The 14,460-nt window shown below is 43.3% G+C and overlaps 1 protein-coding gene and 1 long non-coding RNA gene across 3 annotated transcripts in view; one reads left to right on the top strand and one right to left on the bottom strand.

Moving 5' to 3' along the window:
- Nucleotides 1-9,545, top strand: part of LOC140216737 (uncharacterized) — a 39,480-nt gene extending 29,935 nt beyond the window's left edge. Inside the window, exons 2-3 of the long non-coding RNA XR_011893405.1 lie at nucleotides 9,055-9,180; nucleotides 9,300-9,545. This is a non-coding gene — a long non-coding RNA (uncharacterized lncRNA). The remainder of the gene's footprint in view (nucleotides 1-9,054; nucleotides 9,181-9,299) is intronic.
- The window catches only part of LOC126544303 (uncharacterized), a 42,243-nt gene that overhangs the window by 14,861 nt on the left and 12,922 nt on the right, over nucleotides 1-14,460 (bottom strand). For both annotated transcript variants that reach the window (XM_050191567.2, XM_055061398.1), the window contains exons 6-14: nucleotides 12,559-12,691; nucleotides 11,417-11,478; nucleotides 10,186-10,263; nucleotides 6,855-6,939; nucleotides 6,702-6,763; nucleotides 5,264-5,338; nucleotides 5,100-5,169; nucleotides 2,819-2,868; nucleotides 1,647-1,709 (exon numbers count right to left, since the gene is read on the bottom strand). In XM_050191567.2, the coding sequence (XP_050047524.1) occupies nucleotides 1,647-1,709; nucleotides 2,819-2,868; nucleotides 5,100-5,169; nucleotides 5,264-5,338; nucleotides 6,702-6,763; nucleotides 6,855-6,939; nucleotides 10,186-10,263; nucleotides 11,417-11,478; nucleotides 12,559-12,691 (678 nt within the window). The remainder of the gene's footprint in view (nucleotides 1-1,646; nucleotides 1,710-2,818; nucleotides 2,869-5,099; nucleotides 5,170-5,263; nucleotides 5,339-6,701; nucleotides 6,764-6,854; nucleotides 6,940-10,185; nucleotides 10,264-11,416; nucleotides 11,479-12,558; nucleotides 12,692-14,460) is intronic.

Below are 14,460 nucleotides of genomic sequence, written 5' to 3'. Positions count from 1 at the left end.
TTTTAATGATGTATTTTCTGTAAGAGACATCGACAGGAACACTTTCGGCATGCAGACAAGTCAGGCATGTATAATATTCCTTTGATAGCTCCGACACAAGCCTCGCTCGAATAATCACATAGAATACAAGAACCAGCACGATCCTGTATGTTTTCAAGTGCATAATTTAGGGATGTCTGACTGGCATTTCTAGTGGTGGAAGCGTACCCTCACTCGAAGAGACAAGAGTTTTAAGAAGTGCTAATCTCAGTGAATCAAGTGCAGAGCGTTTCGTTGCAAGTGGCCATCTCTATAGAGATGAGCTGCATAGCAGTTAAGAATCGTAAACCGCTGGATACATTCCCTCGCCTGTGCAGGCGCCGAAGCAGTGTCGACGCTTCGACGCTTTGCCACCCGCTGAAGCTGCAAAAAGCTATTTGTATTTCACTATTTGCCACAACTCGTCTTCAATAAATCTACATATGTACCCCGTTTGTACGTCCAGTTTCCGTTTGTACTCCCGATCAGACATTTGTGCAAACAAATTACGTCATTATCACCCAGAGATTTTATAAATGAATGTTCTGTTATATAAAGCGTCTGTTGCTTTCACTCGGTGCAGCGATTTCATACATTGCAGACGCAATCGTTGTCTACGCACCACGTTTATCTCTTTGCAATGAAAAAAAAAAAAAGTCTGCCTAGGGACCCTTTAATGTCAACATGAACATCATCAACACTCATTTGCTCCCTAGTTTCTACAGATGTCTGCTTATCTTTAAATCTTATGCTGAGCAATTTTAAATTTATACGCTCGCTGCTTGCTCCTGAAATTTTTCGCAAGCTTTATTCTTATCCTCCAAATTTCGGCCTTGTATGTGAGCACTGTTGAAAAGAAATAATTGTAAACTTTTCGAGGATATTGGTATAAGGTGCCGCTCATGAGTTGAGATGGGCTGGCGCATCAATATAATTTGGAGCGCAAGGCCAGATAATCAACGATGACGTGTCTCGGCAAGAATCTCCGCGGATCTCAGGGGCGTCGCCTACGACGAGCCGAACCTTATAAGGAGTGTCCAAAATATGGCGGTCATATCCGACTACTGGAATAACGTACGGAGCTTACAGTAAAGAACAGCACGGGCTCCGAGATTGAGTTTTGTTACTCCAAGAGAGCTTACGCCTACGTCTGATTTCGGCATCCAATAATGGGGAACCGCGACGTCACAACTACATCTTGAGCTGACAGTTCAGGGTTAAGCTACGGAATTACATCGCGAATGCGAAGAAAGAGCGAACCAACTAGAAAATACACAGAGGCACTAATCATTCGAAAAAAACATTATTCAAGCAACAAGGCACAAATGCTTACCGCATACGCAAGCTACTTGAACACATAATATTTCATCGTCAACATAATAATATTTCATCGTTTTGCCGTCAACAATTAAAATACATCTTGGCAGTGAACCGCGATGTCGATGTGTCGCTCACGCAGGCATCTCTACACTCCTTAATCAGGCTCACGTGGAAGCCATGAAGCAGCGGCGTCAGTAAAAAGCTGACCATCAGAACTCTTTCAGAACCTTGCCGACAACGAAGCAGACATAGCAAAAACACGCCCCGTGTTAAATATTTTCATGCACACTATAAATAGGAAAACTTACAGAACACATTGTTCCATTAGCCACCGGCTTACCGTGACACAGACAATTCTTCGATACTCGTTGCTGCAAAAAAGAACAAGTGTGTTAGTTGCGTGCCTCAAAAATGCGAGTCCTGTAGACGTTTAATCGTTACAACGAAAACTGCACTAACTCAGTCCTGTAATTGTGCATGTCGAGTGTATCGCGAGTCGGCTAAGTCAGAAAGGTTCTTTGATCAAACCAGAATCATTTTAGGGCTAACCTCTCGGCCTTTCCCGGCCAGTTTGTCTCTCTCTCCCACTCATTTCTTTGATCATCGCCACCTCTGGCTTTCCTCAAATTTTACCGGTCGAGTTGTACCAGTCCTAAGTCATAATCATGACAGCACTAGTTATTTCGCAATGTTATTTCGCATCGGAGATAGTTTTTTTTAACAAACCAGATGAAAACGTGTCTCGCTACTTGATTGTTATCTATAATGTCCCATTAACAATGATTAATATAATGTCCCATTAACAATCACTTCAATTCTGCAATGCCGCGGTGGCACTTCGAACTTTGTAAACTAGCCATCATGCATATAATCCTTGTTTCTATTTTGCATAAATAGACATTATTCATAACGATTGTGCCTTTATAGTACAAAGTTATCATTTTTCTCTGTCATTGTAAGATCTCCATTAACGAATCTCTGAATATCAGCTATCGTCTGTTATATCCGACACTTCGCTACCTTAGTATTCAACTGCAACCTATAATCTTTAGGTGCTAATACAATTGACATTCCTCTGTCTAGAAGAGGTCTAGCATAACAATAATCGCAATATATTTGATTGATTGGTCGAATGATCGCTTGATTTGAACGTTCCAAAACAACTCTGGGCTATCAGATACGTTGTAGTGGAAGGCAGCGGAATAAGTTTTACTTACTGGGGTTCCTAACGTGCACCTAGATCATCCAAATACGAGAGTGTCGTGTAATTTTTGCTCTTACGAATGCGGTCGCTGCGGCCGCGATTCGAACCCTCCACCACGGGCTCACGCGCAGCCACATTGCCATAGTGGTGGCCATTATTTACGTGAAAGTGAAAGGGAACTTGTCATTTCCAGGTAAATAAAGAATGCGAGAAAATTAACCCACTGACGATAATAGACGCTAACAGAATCTAATTAACTCAAATAAGGACTCTTACCGGAACAGTTTGTGCATTATAATGCTTCATTGCGCACGGATCGTCCTCACCTGTTATGAAAGTACGTGCAATGGTAAGCACAAAATGTAGTTCGCCACAACTGCAGACAGACAGTTGATGATAGAACTGCCAACAAGTTTCGCAGCAAGCATTATCTGCCCATTCAGAATTTGTAGAAGAGAAACGCCGTACAAATGTTGCATTGCCCAAGGAGCAACTTATGGATGCGTTTTTCAATGCAAATAAGGGTGTTATTTTGCGGTTAACAGGAAATATGTGCGAGGGTACTGAAGACGCGCATGTCGTATAAGAGAGAGTGTTTTTCAAAGCATACAGATTTTTTTTTACAAAATGTTCCGGAATTGAAGCCAAGGCTGCGTTTATACAAAAGAGCCCCTAGGTGAGGTTGCCATACTTTTCAGCTAATAAAGTGAGCTTCAGAAGACGAATTAAAAAGAATTATTCATTAACTTCGTATTAGCACCTCGGGAGCATTGTTTGAGTGGGAAATTTACAGGCAGACACATATTAATACACACTTATTTTTAAAAACATCTTGGCAATCGCACATGTATCGAGATGTTCATCACTGAATTTCAGCGGTAGATCCGCTCTACAATGGCAAATATCTGAACTTTTAAACAACCAATAGTACATCAAATATTCCACAAGAGCGCGCTTCGTAAAAAAGGGGATGTTTTCCTTACCTTACAAGCTCTTTTGACTCCCAAAGAATTTTGACTCCGAAAGGATCCTTAACATGACCCCAATGCATGGGACACTGCCGGTTTTTTCTTTTTTTTTTTTTTTTTTCATTCCACCTTCCTTAGAAGTGCCGCTGCTGCGGCCGGGATTTGATCCCGCGACGCCGCACTTCACAGCGCAACGCCATAGCCGCTAATCCACCGCGGCGGGTGTTATTGTGTAAACGTGGCCACTCAAAAATCGAAACAATTTTGTTCACTCAAGGCCGGGAGGCTCTAAATTTATTATGTGTTCGTATATGTCAGCTTTCGCTTGACTGTTAAGCGAAATTGACGGATAAATTTATTAAATAATTTATTTATTTATTTATTTATTTATTTATTTATTTATTTATTTACTTATGTGTTTGTTTGTTTGTTTGTTTGTTTGTTTGTTTGTTTGTTTGTTTGTTTGTTTATTTACTTTACTTTTACATACTGCAACTCTTCTAGGGCTATGGCAGGATCGCGGAAGTATAGAAGTGTATAGCATGCAGAAAGTACAAATATAAGCAGCACGAGAGAGAAAGTGATAAGCAACGTCAACAATTTTTAAAAAAATAGATCAATAACATCCACGTTTAAGCAAGAAATCGTCCCGCCGAAGAGAGCAAATGGCACCAGGCAACGAGTTCCAATATTCAACGGTTAAGAGGAAAGAATTATAATTAAACGTATCAGTTCGTTACCCATGGGGCGCAATATTAGGATGCCGATACCTCCTAGATGAGGAAGGTTCCGCAAATTTTACGTATGTACTAAGGTAAGAAGTGTTCGATGCATTAAGCAATGAGTGCATGAGCTTTAGGGATTCGATGTTGCGACGGGTGCTGAGAGTAGTTATATTTTACTCTGAAAACATAGAAGACGGGAAAAAGTTGCTATCATAACGACGATAGATGAAGCAGATAGCTATTAATAATGTTGATAATATCATATGTTACGTCGACATCTATTTGATCAGTAAAGTTGGCAGCATTCATTAGTTTTGTATATCTGCATTTATTACTATACTACATGAAAGGGCAAGAACGCGGACAAATGAGGTTTAACTCCGTATTCATCAATGTTTTCTCCGCATGCAAAAATTTGGATTTATTAAGTTTCAGCCCAATACGAAGGACCCTAAATTTGAAAGCTTACTTGTGTGGGGGCGCGAAGAGGGGGTGTACAACGTTATTCAACAGCGACATATGTATAGCATCTGAGCCCGTACTCACGAAAAGCTATGACGCTAGGTTTATACATGAGAGTAACTTCCAGCCAATCTTTATGCTGGATATATTATAAGGGAAGATGGCCGACCAGTGTACTAATGAATAAAAAGCTTTGCAGTAAGTGACTCGCTCATTCAACATAGCAAAACAAGAGTTCTCAGGAGGGCGGAACAGTCGAAGTATTGAACAGTGGCCTAACGGAAGATGCCTCAAGCACCAACCCAAGGCATCCCTTGTTCGGGACCTGCTGGTTCATTGTAGTTAGGTTTTATATTGGACTAAAAATGACGAAAACTGCGGTGAAGCAGGTGGCATACTTACGAATTTCGGCGCAGGATCCGCCATTGCAGACGCCGACCACGTTTCGATTTGTAAACCTCGTCTTACTAATCTATAAACAAGCAAACAAACAAAACCTCGTGGGGCTGTTTCTGCATTTTAAGCACCCCCTCCAGCATTGGTGTTTCACCTCCAGGCGAACTTACCAAGCACGTCAGTCCGTAGGGGCGATATCGTTTAGTATCGTCCGGGCACTTATACGTACATCCTTCCACAATTTCCTGCGACAATGAAAAAAATAAAATGTTCACATCCAGTTTTTCTTCTTCATTTTGCTTTGAGGTACTGCTGTCAACACAATGTTTTGACATAGCACGAAGGCTTCCCGTTATCACTACAAAACTAATCACCTGCAGCTGCTTTGCCTGCTACTGAACACGCTTGGAAACTTCAAGGAGCATGAGCCGCGCGGATTATTTAGCGAAGGCGAACCTACCATGTTGCCTGGGTGGTGATGGTTCAGTTAAGTGGTACCGCTCTGCCAAAGCGTTTTGTTGGCGATGCAGTATACTGCGCACGGCATTGCAACACTGTGAGTCCGTCATCTTCATTATAATCATGGTCGTCATCGCCAACCGGTTCGTGTCAACTGGGGCGCTATAAAGGCGTCTCACAGTCCCGTCAGTTATCCACTGTCTTGCGTGAAATAATTTCGTGCCCCGGATGTAAATAATAATTTTTTCGCGAAACCCTATATACGACAGTACACATTTGAGCCACTATTCGGCTGGCTTTTGCTAAGTATTTAAGCAGTACCTCGCATCCTCTCAGTTGCATGTTGCACTTACCATGACTAAAATTAAAATATATGAGACGCTCCATAGATCCTACTGTGCAAGTCTCTACGCAGAGAAGTTAGTTATTGAAAATTTTTAGCGTTAGCACGTTCTCGCATTTTTCCTCGCAGTTATTGGCTCACATGCAAACGTGCAGTTTTTACAGTCATTACAGCTTTCTTTTTATTCTTCAAACTTCTTCATTACCGCGTGTTATGCGTTCTGTCGCCTTCCTGTCCTTGTCACCTTTTGTAGAAGAACCACCCATAAAATATGTTTCTGTGAGGTCTAAGAAAAACATATATGCAGATGCATTCCAAGATACCAGCACCATATTTTGATGGTTGATTTTTTTGTTTACGCTACTGGTAATTCAACCGTGTCATAAATGTCATCGAGTGCGTTTCACCTGCCCTTGATGTGTACTTAATGAAAGCAAAGAACAGTGAGACTACGATGCTTAAATAAGGGAAGAGGGCAGGAGTAGTAAGGAAGAGAACATATATGCGGGCATGGTGCAGAAAGAGGAACAGAGAAGTTCTCTATATGTATTTCAATTAGGCTCCCATGACCTGTACGCATCTCTCCAACATATAACATGTACGTTACGCAGCATCTGCGCCACGTTTCTAAGTATGGCATAACAAGATCTAGCTGAAGTATAGAAACAGTAGATTGTATGGGTTTCAATGATATGGCCATAGCAGATACATAAACAAATTCAAGCGCAGTTTGCAACTGCTATGTATCGGCACCTTACACCTTGATATTATCGCTAAACTTTCTGCAAGGTAAAGTGACTTCTTACGCCGTACTTCCTGTAACGATCGCTGTCATGGCACAAGCCTTCCGAGGGTTTCCAGCTGGAATCTGCGAAAAGAAGTTGCCTTATGTCATGCAATACAGTTCATGAAGCAATCATACAACGCAACGACTGCGAAATGCGGCGCGTGCCACGTACCATTATAACGGCATATTCCTTTAGAGCAAGCCCCAGTAAGTGTTACTACTGGCTCTCCTGTTATGCTAGCTGGATACCACTCCATCTGCAAACATATAAGACATGTGCGATTCAATTTCATGCCCTGCTCGCGGATAATTTTCGTGAATTCTGTATACATTGAAGTAGGTGATTTTATGTGACAACATCCACCGACTGATTGAGCGACCGACCCCCCGATGGATGGCCACGAATCCTTATTGTGAAAACTGTGGTGCGTTAAAAGCTCTCGAACACATTTCGTTGGGATGTACGGGTTGCAAACATGAAAGGGCACGTTTTCTTCTTTTTAGTGAATAGAGACTGCTTCCCAAGAATCACTTAGTCAACGGAGCTTGCTAGATTTCTTCCTTTCCCCTTCAGAGCAGCGTCACGTTTTAAAGTATGTTAGTTTGGCCATGTTGCCAGTCCATATTTGCCTTCTAACGCACATAACACGTAGGGACAGTTCTTTACGCCTGTCGCTCTGGCCCTGTGTCACTTAAATCACTTGAAGCATTTTTTAGTCTTTCTTTTCCCTGATGACAAACTTTAAGGCTTGCTTGCTTTTTTTGTGTGGGCCAAGTTAGATCCATGTGGGATTCAGGAGATCTTGGTTTCTGGCTTCCACTTTCTGACCACTTTGGTCAAAATAAGGAGGTGTCATCTACAGAGCAGCAATAATGCGTAATTAGAGTGAGAAGGCCGAAATAAAACTCAGATGCCCTTTAGTAAACTGCGCGCGCCTAGAACCGGAAAGGGAAGCGGGACATTACTCAACAAAAAAATACTTCCGATCCCGGAGACAGCGCAGTCTAAATATGTGGGCTGATCCCGAAGATATATTGGTAATCCGAACGCCCCATGAATCTGTCTCGGCTGCGTGTAGTGATATGTTCAAAACCACGTTGCCGCCGGTTACCCTACCCGTTATCCCAATGGGCACTGGTCTGCCCCGGCCCAACACTCGGCTTTCTTTAGAGGCCTATCGCCCTGGGCAAGGGTATTGGGCCATGAAAATCCCGTTGAACGCTTTAGGCACAGTCAGGCTTTGAAAAGGGGGTCTGAACTACTCCCACGAGCAGCCATTTCTGATTTGCCATCCCCAAGCACCTATTTTGTGGCCCTGAAGTTAGGGAGAAATACGCCTTTCCCAACGTTCAGTTTCCGTGATTAACGAGCACCAGGCCCCGAGCGCGCTTGTACCTATTTTACCAATAGTTACCCGATGGCAGCTCTCCCCTGCCTCCCACAGCCATGGCGGATGCTTTACAACAAGGTCATCCGTGGCTGTAAAAAGGATGCATGTCTGTCCCACGGCGGCAATTTCCCGAAAGGTTGGTGTCCTTCCGAAGCGTTGAGGTCCCAAGTGTTGAGGAAATGGCCGAACGCCAGGCCGGGGTGCGCGATTGCTCCTGTTTTACCCGTAGATGAGATAGCTACTTGGACCTGTTGGTTTTCGATAAGTATGTGCGGTGTTGCGCGCAAAGAGCACGGACACAAGAAAGAATGATGGGACACACGGAAAGAAAATAGCCCAACGTGTTGACGTAAAAGTGTTGTTCTCTGCCCCCGATAAACTGGTAGAGTTATGTGAAAATGAGGGACACAGAGAAACAGGGAAAATAAATTCTCCAACAAGCAACACCGCAACGAGTATGCAGCGTGTAATGAAGGCATAGTCCACCGCTTGCCGCTGTCATGTAAACGCTTTTACGTAGGACAAGTAGGTCGTTGCGTTAATGACAGGCTGCGTGAGCGTGGGAGAAATGTTAAAAAAAAAGACAGGTGGCTGGTTAGCCATTCATTTCAGAGATTGCGGGTGCAAACCAAGGCTTGACCAGTGCACAATAATAGCAAGAAGCAAAAATGAAATCACTCGTTTGATAATACAAGCACATAATATCTCTAAATTAGAAGATGGCTGCATCATTGAGGCGTCAATTGCACTGTCAGCAAAAGAGGGAGGTTTTTTGAGTGGACGCACGCGTGTGTAAATATACATCTCGGGACATGAGCTGTGTTCTCACAATTGTGTAAAAATAGGGCCACCTTCTTCCCGAAATGAAATTGTGGTAAGTTCATGCCTTGTGTGTCCTATCGCTATTTCTTGTGTACGTTTCTCTTATGCGCAGAATTGTACGTACTTACCGTTACGTGCCTGGCGACACCTTCATTACAGAACGTCTCCGACAGCAGCTGCCGACAGACCACGGGATTGGTCCTATGGTGGGTGTTCTTCCCATGAGAGGAGGTCCCATTCATTCGCCGAGCACCGTGTATGATAGCGCCACTACTTATTTTACCGGTAGGTACCCGCGGCGGTAGCACTAGTCTGCCTCCCACGCCATAGCGGCAGAGGCTCCACTTTTTAAGTATTGCTGGGGAAGGACACGGGGAATTCAGATGCCTTTCAACTCTCTACAGCGCCATCTTTCGAGATGAGAAACGTTTATGAAAAGCGCCGAGCGCTCGACTGGCGGACGTCTGCACCAACTAGAAAAAACCGGTAAGTTCCAGGCGGCACAAAGCTGCAGTCGGAGTACTTCCAGTTTACGAGGTGGACGCTCAGTTATTTTGCCGCTGTTGTGGTGGTGGTACCAAACCAAACCACATGGTACAGTAATGCGCATAACGTACAAACATGGTACAAATCAGATGGCATGCGCATGGTACAATACACATCTTGTGCGCATTATAATCTTAATCACATGGTACACTAATGCGTCGAAGAAGACCTTGCCTTTCTGCAATGTCAACCGCATTTGGCGGGCCTTTTTCCTTCCTTCGCGGCATTGACTTAATTGACAATCTCTAAAAGTTGCATTAATACCATCCCATCACCTTTCTCTCACCTGTACACAGGGCGAGTATATATTTTCTTGCTATGTCGTTCCCTCGCCCTCCTTTCTGTACCCCACCATCTTCCTTATCTAGAGAAGCATGTAGTTACTTGCATATATACGGGATGAATTTTTGCACGTTATTAAAGAGCCGTTGTCATTTCACTCTTGACAGAGTAGCAACCGATCGACGAGGAAATATTGACGACTTCTTCAATTTCATTATTTGACGCTGATAATTCTCCACATTCATAACTAAACGAATCAGTCGCAGCACTGTTCTCTCACTGCTGCCCATCCATCAAACTCCGGTTCACAGAGGATTGTTAACCTGACTAAGCATCGAGATCCATCGTAGCTACAGTGAATATTTAACATTTCTCATTCTAACTAAGCATTTCTTCGGTGCTGTTACGGATAAACTTGTCTAGAAAGGGGGAATTGTTTCTCGCACTTCTGGCATTACTTACAACGCAAGGTCTTCCGTCGTCGATGTCTTTGTTACGCCTTTGATAACAGAAGTACTCGCAGCCTGCCGCAGCCGACAGCTGCAAAAAAATGCCAGAATGATAGTCATAAGTTACCATACACAATAGATAACAGTATCTTTTGAGATATGAGCAACGAGGGCTTCATGAAAGATTCCTGGGAATTATTAGCGTATGCACTGAAATTCATGTATGCGAAGTCAAAGCGCACGTCTGTACACATCATGATGCAGTTATACGGAGGTTTATTTCTGGAAACATTACACAGCATCGTGCTAGCGTTGTCCAAAGCACGCAAGTTCAAAGTTCAACATTCGCTGAATGAAGCGCTTAAAGAGCCGGGCACTGCGCCACTATCTTGGACTAGCTCGAAGAGATTCAAATTGTGCAACAATGGTGTTTGCCAGAAATCATCCAATCCCAACCCAAGTCGCTGCTCATTGTTTCAGGAAGCAGGTTCGGAACCTTTCCGGCATGACGATCCCTAAATGGCCCTCTTGCCTTCGCAATTACTTCGAGCCAATTTTTCAGAAGCTATCACCACTCATCAAGGCTGTCTTCCCCAAGGTATATTATATCCCTTGTGCTGTCGGCGACAAGCACAGGTATACCTTACTGTTGCGGGGATAACTGAGAAGAGCCATCATTCTTGAATAGTTATAAAACAGACATTACTGTGACTATCCTGTGGTTACTGGACTGTACTTTTCGTGCTGCATGGTGCCCTTAGACAATACAATCTTTATTCGCTTGTTTTCGTGCGTGTATCTGAGATTTTAGGAAAGCCGGCTCTGACGTAGCTTACCTTCTCATGATCCTACACCTAAAAAATAAATCAATTTTAATGTTACTAAATGAGGCATATGGTGACCAGACGGACCGCTATGCCAATGGGCTTGTCTCTCCCGCCATCTCAACACCTGCCGTTGTCATTGTGGCTGCGCTAATTGCGGCTAAATTTACACGGTCGCATATAGCGACATCGGCGGCGCCGGAACTCTATTTTATCGTTTACTACGTCATAAAACTGCGTCCTGAAATCACCTGATAATATCCGGCATGAAGTGTTTCATCTTTTTTTCCGTCTATCTCATCCACGCTTCTCTGGCGCATATTTAAGACCTTTGCACCCAATTGGCAAATGATCATTTGCACACAAATTAGGGAGCGGCAGTAGCGCCTTCAGCGAAAGTAATCTTTTGCGTCAACTCACCTCGGGCGAAACGTCAACAGTGGGGACAATGCACGGAGGCCGTCGAAATGGTTTCAGGCGTTCTGAAAGAGGATCTTGATCAAAATTAGTGCGCAGATTTCTACTTAGGCTGCAGAAGCGTACGCTCCGCGAGGGCTGCCCGCTCTAATGTAATGTGGCATCTGCCTTGCCTGCACTAAATGTATAACATTCGATACGCAAAGCGTGTGACTCGAGTTTCGGGTGCCTTGCCTGAATACCGACGGACGCGTGGTAGAGCGCAATACGTACGATACTTAAATAGGCACCCTGTGCATGTGACTGCGCAGTTTTCTGCACCAACTAGAACGGATGAAAAGAAGGGGTGCGTGAGCCTATGATATGTTGCCAACATTGACAAAATTATAGTCGAATTATTTAATCAAAAAACGTCGGTGCAGATACCGCTCTTATTTTGTGTGGTTTAGCTGAAGTAATAGATTTACACTTTGTTCCATAGAACATGACAGGATTTAGTAGTATCTCAAATAGTATGGGCCTGCAAATAGTGGTTTTTCAAACTGAATCGAATACGAATCGAATAGTGCCAGAACTGAATCGAATCGAATCGAATCGAATCGAATATGGGATGTTTTTTTTTTTCAATATAGGTATCCAATAATTAACGTGTCATTTCAACATGACTGTACACCGATGTTCCCATCCTAGTATTCCCAGCGTTAGAAAGTTTCTGTTATTACGTTGTACGTTGTGAAGCGTTCTCCTTTAGGTCTATAGGTAGAAACAAATAAGCAGTTCGTTCGCATTCTAGTGACTTTTCGGAGTATGCAGAAAGTCATGGCCAAGTCGGAAAATTCGGGTTTTCCGAGCCACATTGTTCTGTACGATTACCGAACTACTCGCATTTTATTTCTATTATGGCCACTGGAGTAAAATTTGTTTCGCATTTCTTGCTTTAATTTTATTTTTGGTTGCACACAGCGCACAATTTTAAATGTTCGAAATCCCTTTGAAAACTATTTTTTATGGGCGCATAATGACTATTCGATTCGTGGACCCACTTGAATAGGACAATATGCAATTGGTATTCGAAAGGTTCGTACATTCGCTGACCCCCAGTAAATACAATTCTAGTGTCGCGAAGATAACGGTTTTTATCCTACCTGCAACATCTTGATTCCTCATGTCCACTTCCCAGTACGCTTCAATATCCTTGATGTCACACCATGCTTTGGCATTGCATAATCCGAGGGTTACATTTACTGTATTGTCATCTTTCGTGAAACCAATGCTCTGCTGCATTGCAAAATAAAAGCGCAGCAAGACGCGGTATTACAAAGTTTATTAGCAAATGAAAACATTTACGTGCAACAATATCTCAACACTGAGGCCCATGACCCATCATCGTGCCGTTAAACGTAATGCACAATATCCCTTTCTTTTTGTCTTTTTTCTTAAATATGTTTGTTACTTAAAGTTCTGAATCCTGCTTTCATTTCAATATCACACACCATAGGTGACGACAAATTTCGAGCAAGTTCCTAGGCTACCTTATTAGCCACGTCAGCAGACGAGAGTAAACCGCGTTGCAATTACTTTCGTTCACACTGGTTCCCCACTCTGTGCTGCTTTGCCCTGCTTGTTGCAGTCTCGGTCCTGGTCGATTCGTCATTCCACGGCGCGTCTCGCTAAAGGCGTCCGCCTTCTGAGTGTGCTTCTTTCTCAGTACGCATTCCACGCTTTTACACCCTTTAAGCATCATGGGAAGTAGCGTGATGAAACTACACGCAAGAACGAAGGGACGCACATAAATCGCTTGTGCTCCGGTTGGTCGCGTTTTACATGCATCGTGTTCAATGTAAATGAACCTGCCGAATTTCCCGTTCTATTAAGTTTCATTATCTCCCCCTGTGTTTATTTTATTTTCATAATTTCTTTCTACGCTTCTTCTTTTTTTTTCGCTTTCTCTCATTTTTTCGAGTTGAAGTTTCCCGTATGAAAAAAAAAGGAAGAAAAGAATAGCCTTTGCAGTCACTGTTCACCGCTTGCGTTGTCCACTCTCTTGTCACTCTCTTGTCGTTGTCCACTCTCGTGTCTGGCACTGTTCGCAGTATCAACCATGACCGGCTAGAAGCACTCAGCGTTATTCTGAGCCTATAATATTCTCTGTCAATAAGCCTATAGGGCCGCAGATTGGCTTAGTCTCTATTTCATTCTTGTTGCAGAGGTGTGTAGCGTTTCCATATGTATTTTGTCGTCCCTGTCTTCGTTTCTCGCTGCACATCTTAGCCTTAAGTGTGGCTGCAAATGTGGACTTTCTATTTAGAGGCGAGCATTTATGTAGCGCTTGCAAAGTAAGCATGAAAACTGGCCGTCAATTACATACATTTCAACCCCGTTTATGTCCGGACGTCGCCTACACAACTCGTTTTCTTGCATCGCGCTAGAAAGAAGTCAACAACCAACTGCCCTGCGGTGGCACCCCAGACGCTTCAGTAGAGAACTTTCTTACGAACTGTCCGTAATCTGATCTTCAGAGTCCACATTCGTGATAACTTGAGTCACCGGATAAACGCGGCTTCTTGTGACCAAAATATTTGTTAAATGGTCATGTTTCGCTAAATAGAGATGCGCTTTGACAGCTGTAAGGTATCGCGACTCGGATTCTGACTAGATTCTGTCAACGTGTTCTACTTACACTACTCTACTTCGTTCTGTCACGTCTGCTTTTGGAACTGCTGGAACAATTGCGACATTTCCTTCTGTTACCTGCTTTTCTTTTCTTGTTTTTTTTTTCTTCTTTTTTGTCTTGCTCTTTTTCTCGCTCTTCGTCGTTTTTACAACCCCTACATCCCCCGTCCCGGCGCAAGGTAGCAAACCGGAAACTCGCCTCTGGTTAACCTCCCTGCCATTCCCTCTCTCTCTCGCTCTATCTCTCTCTCTTATTTGGCCGCCTATAATAGTGTTTTCGTTGCACGGTATGCATGAGCGTCCATTAACGCAAGTTCATATATGACGTTCCTTCTGGTGATCTTTTTCTATTGTTAATCCTTACGTTTTCTTTT

Source organism: Dermacentor andersoni, chromosome 3 (assembly GCF_023375885.2).
Source record: "Dermacentor andersoni chromosome 3, qqDerAnde1_hic_scaffold, whole genome shotgun sequence".
NCBI classification, from domain to species: Eukaryota; Metazoa; Arthropoda; class Arachnida; order Ixodida; family Ixodidae; genus Dermacentor; species Dermacentor andersoni.
The sequence above is the reverse complement of the archived record's forward strand: the minus strand, read 5'-3'. Positions and strand labels throughout refer to the sequence as shown.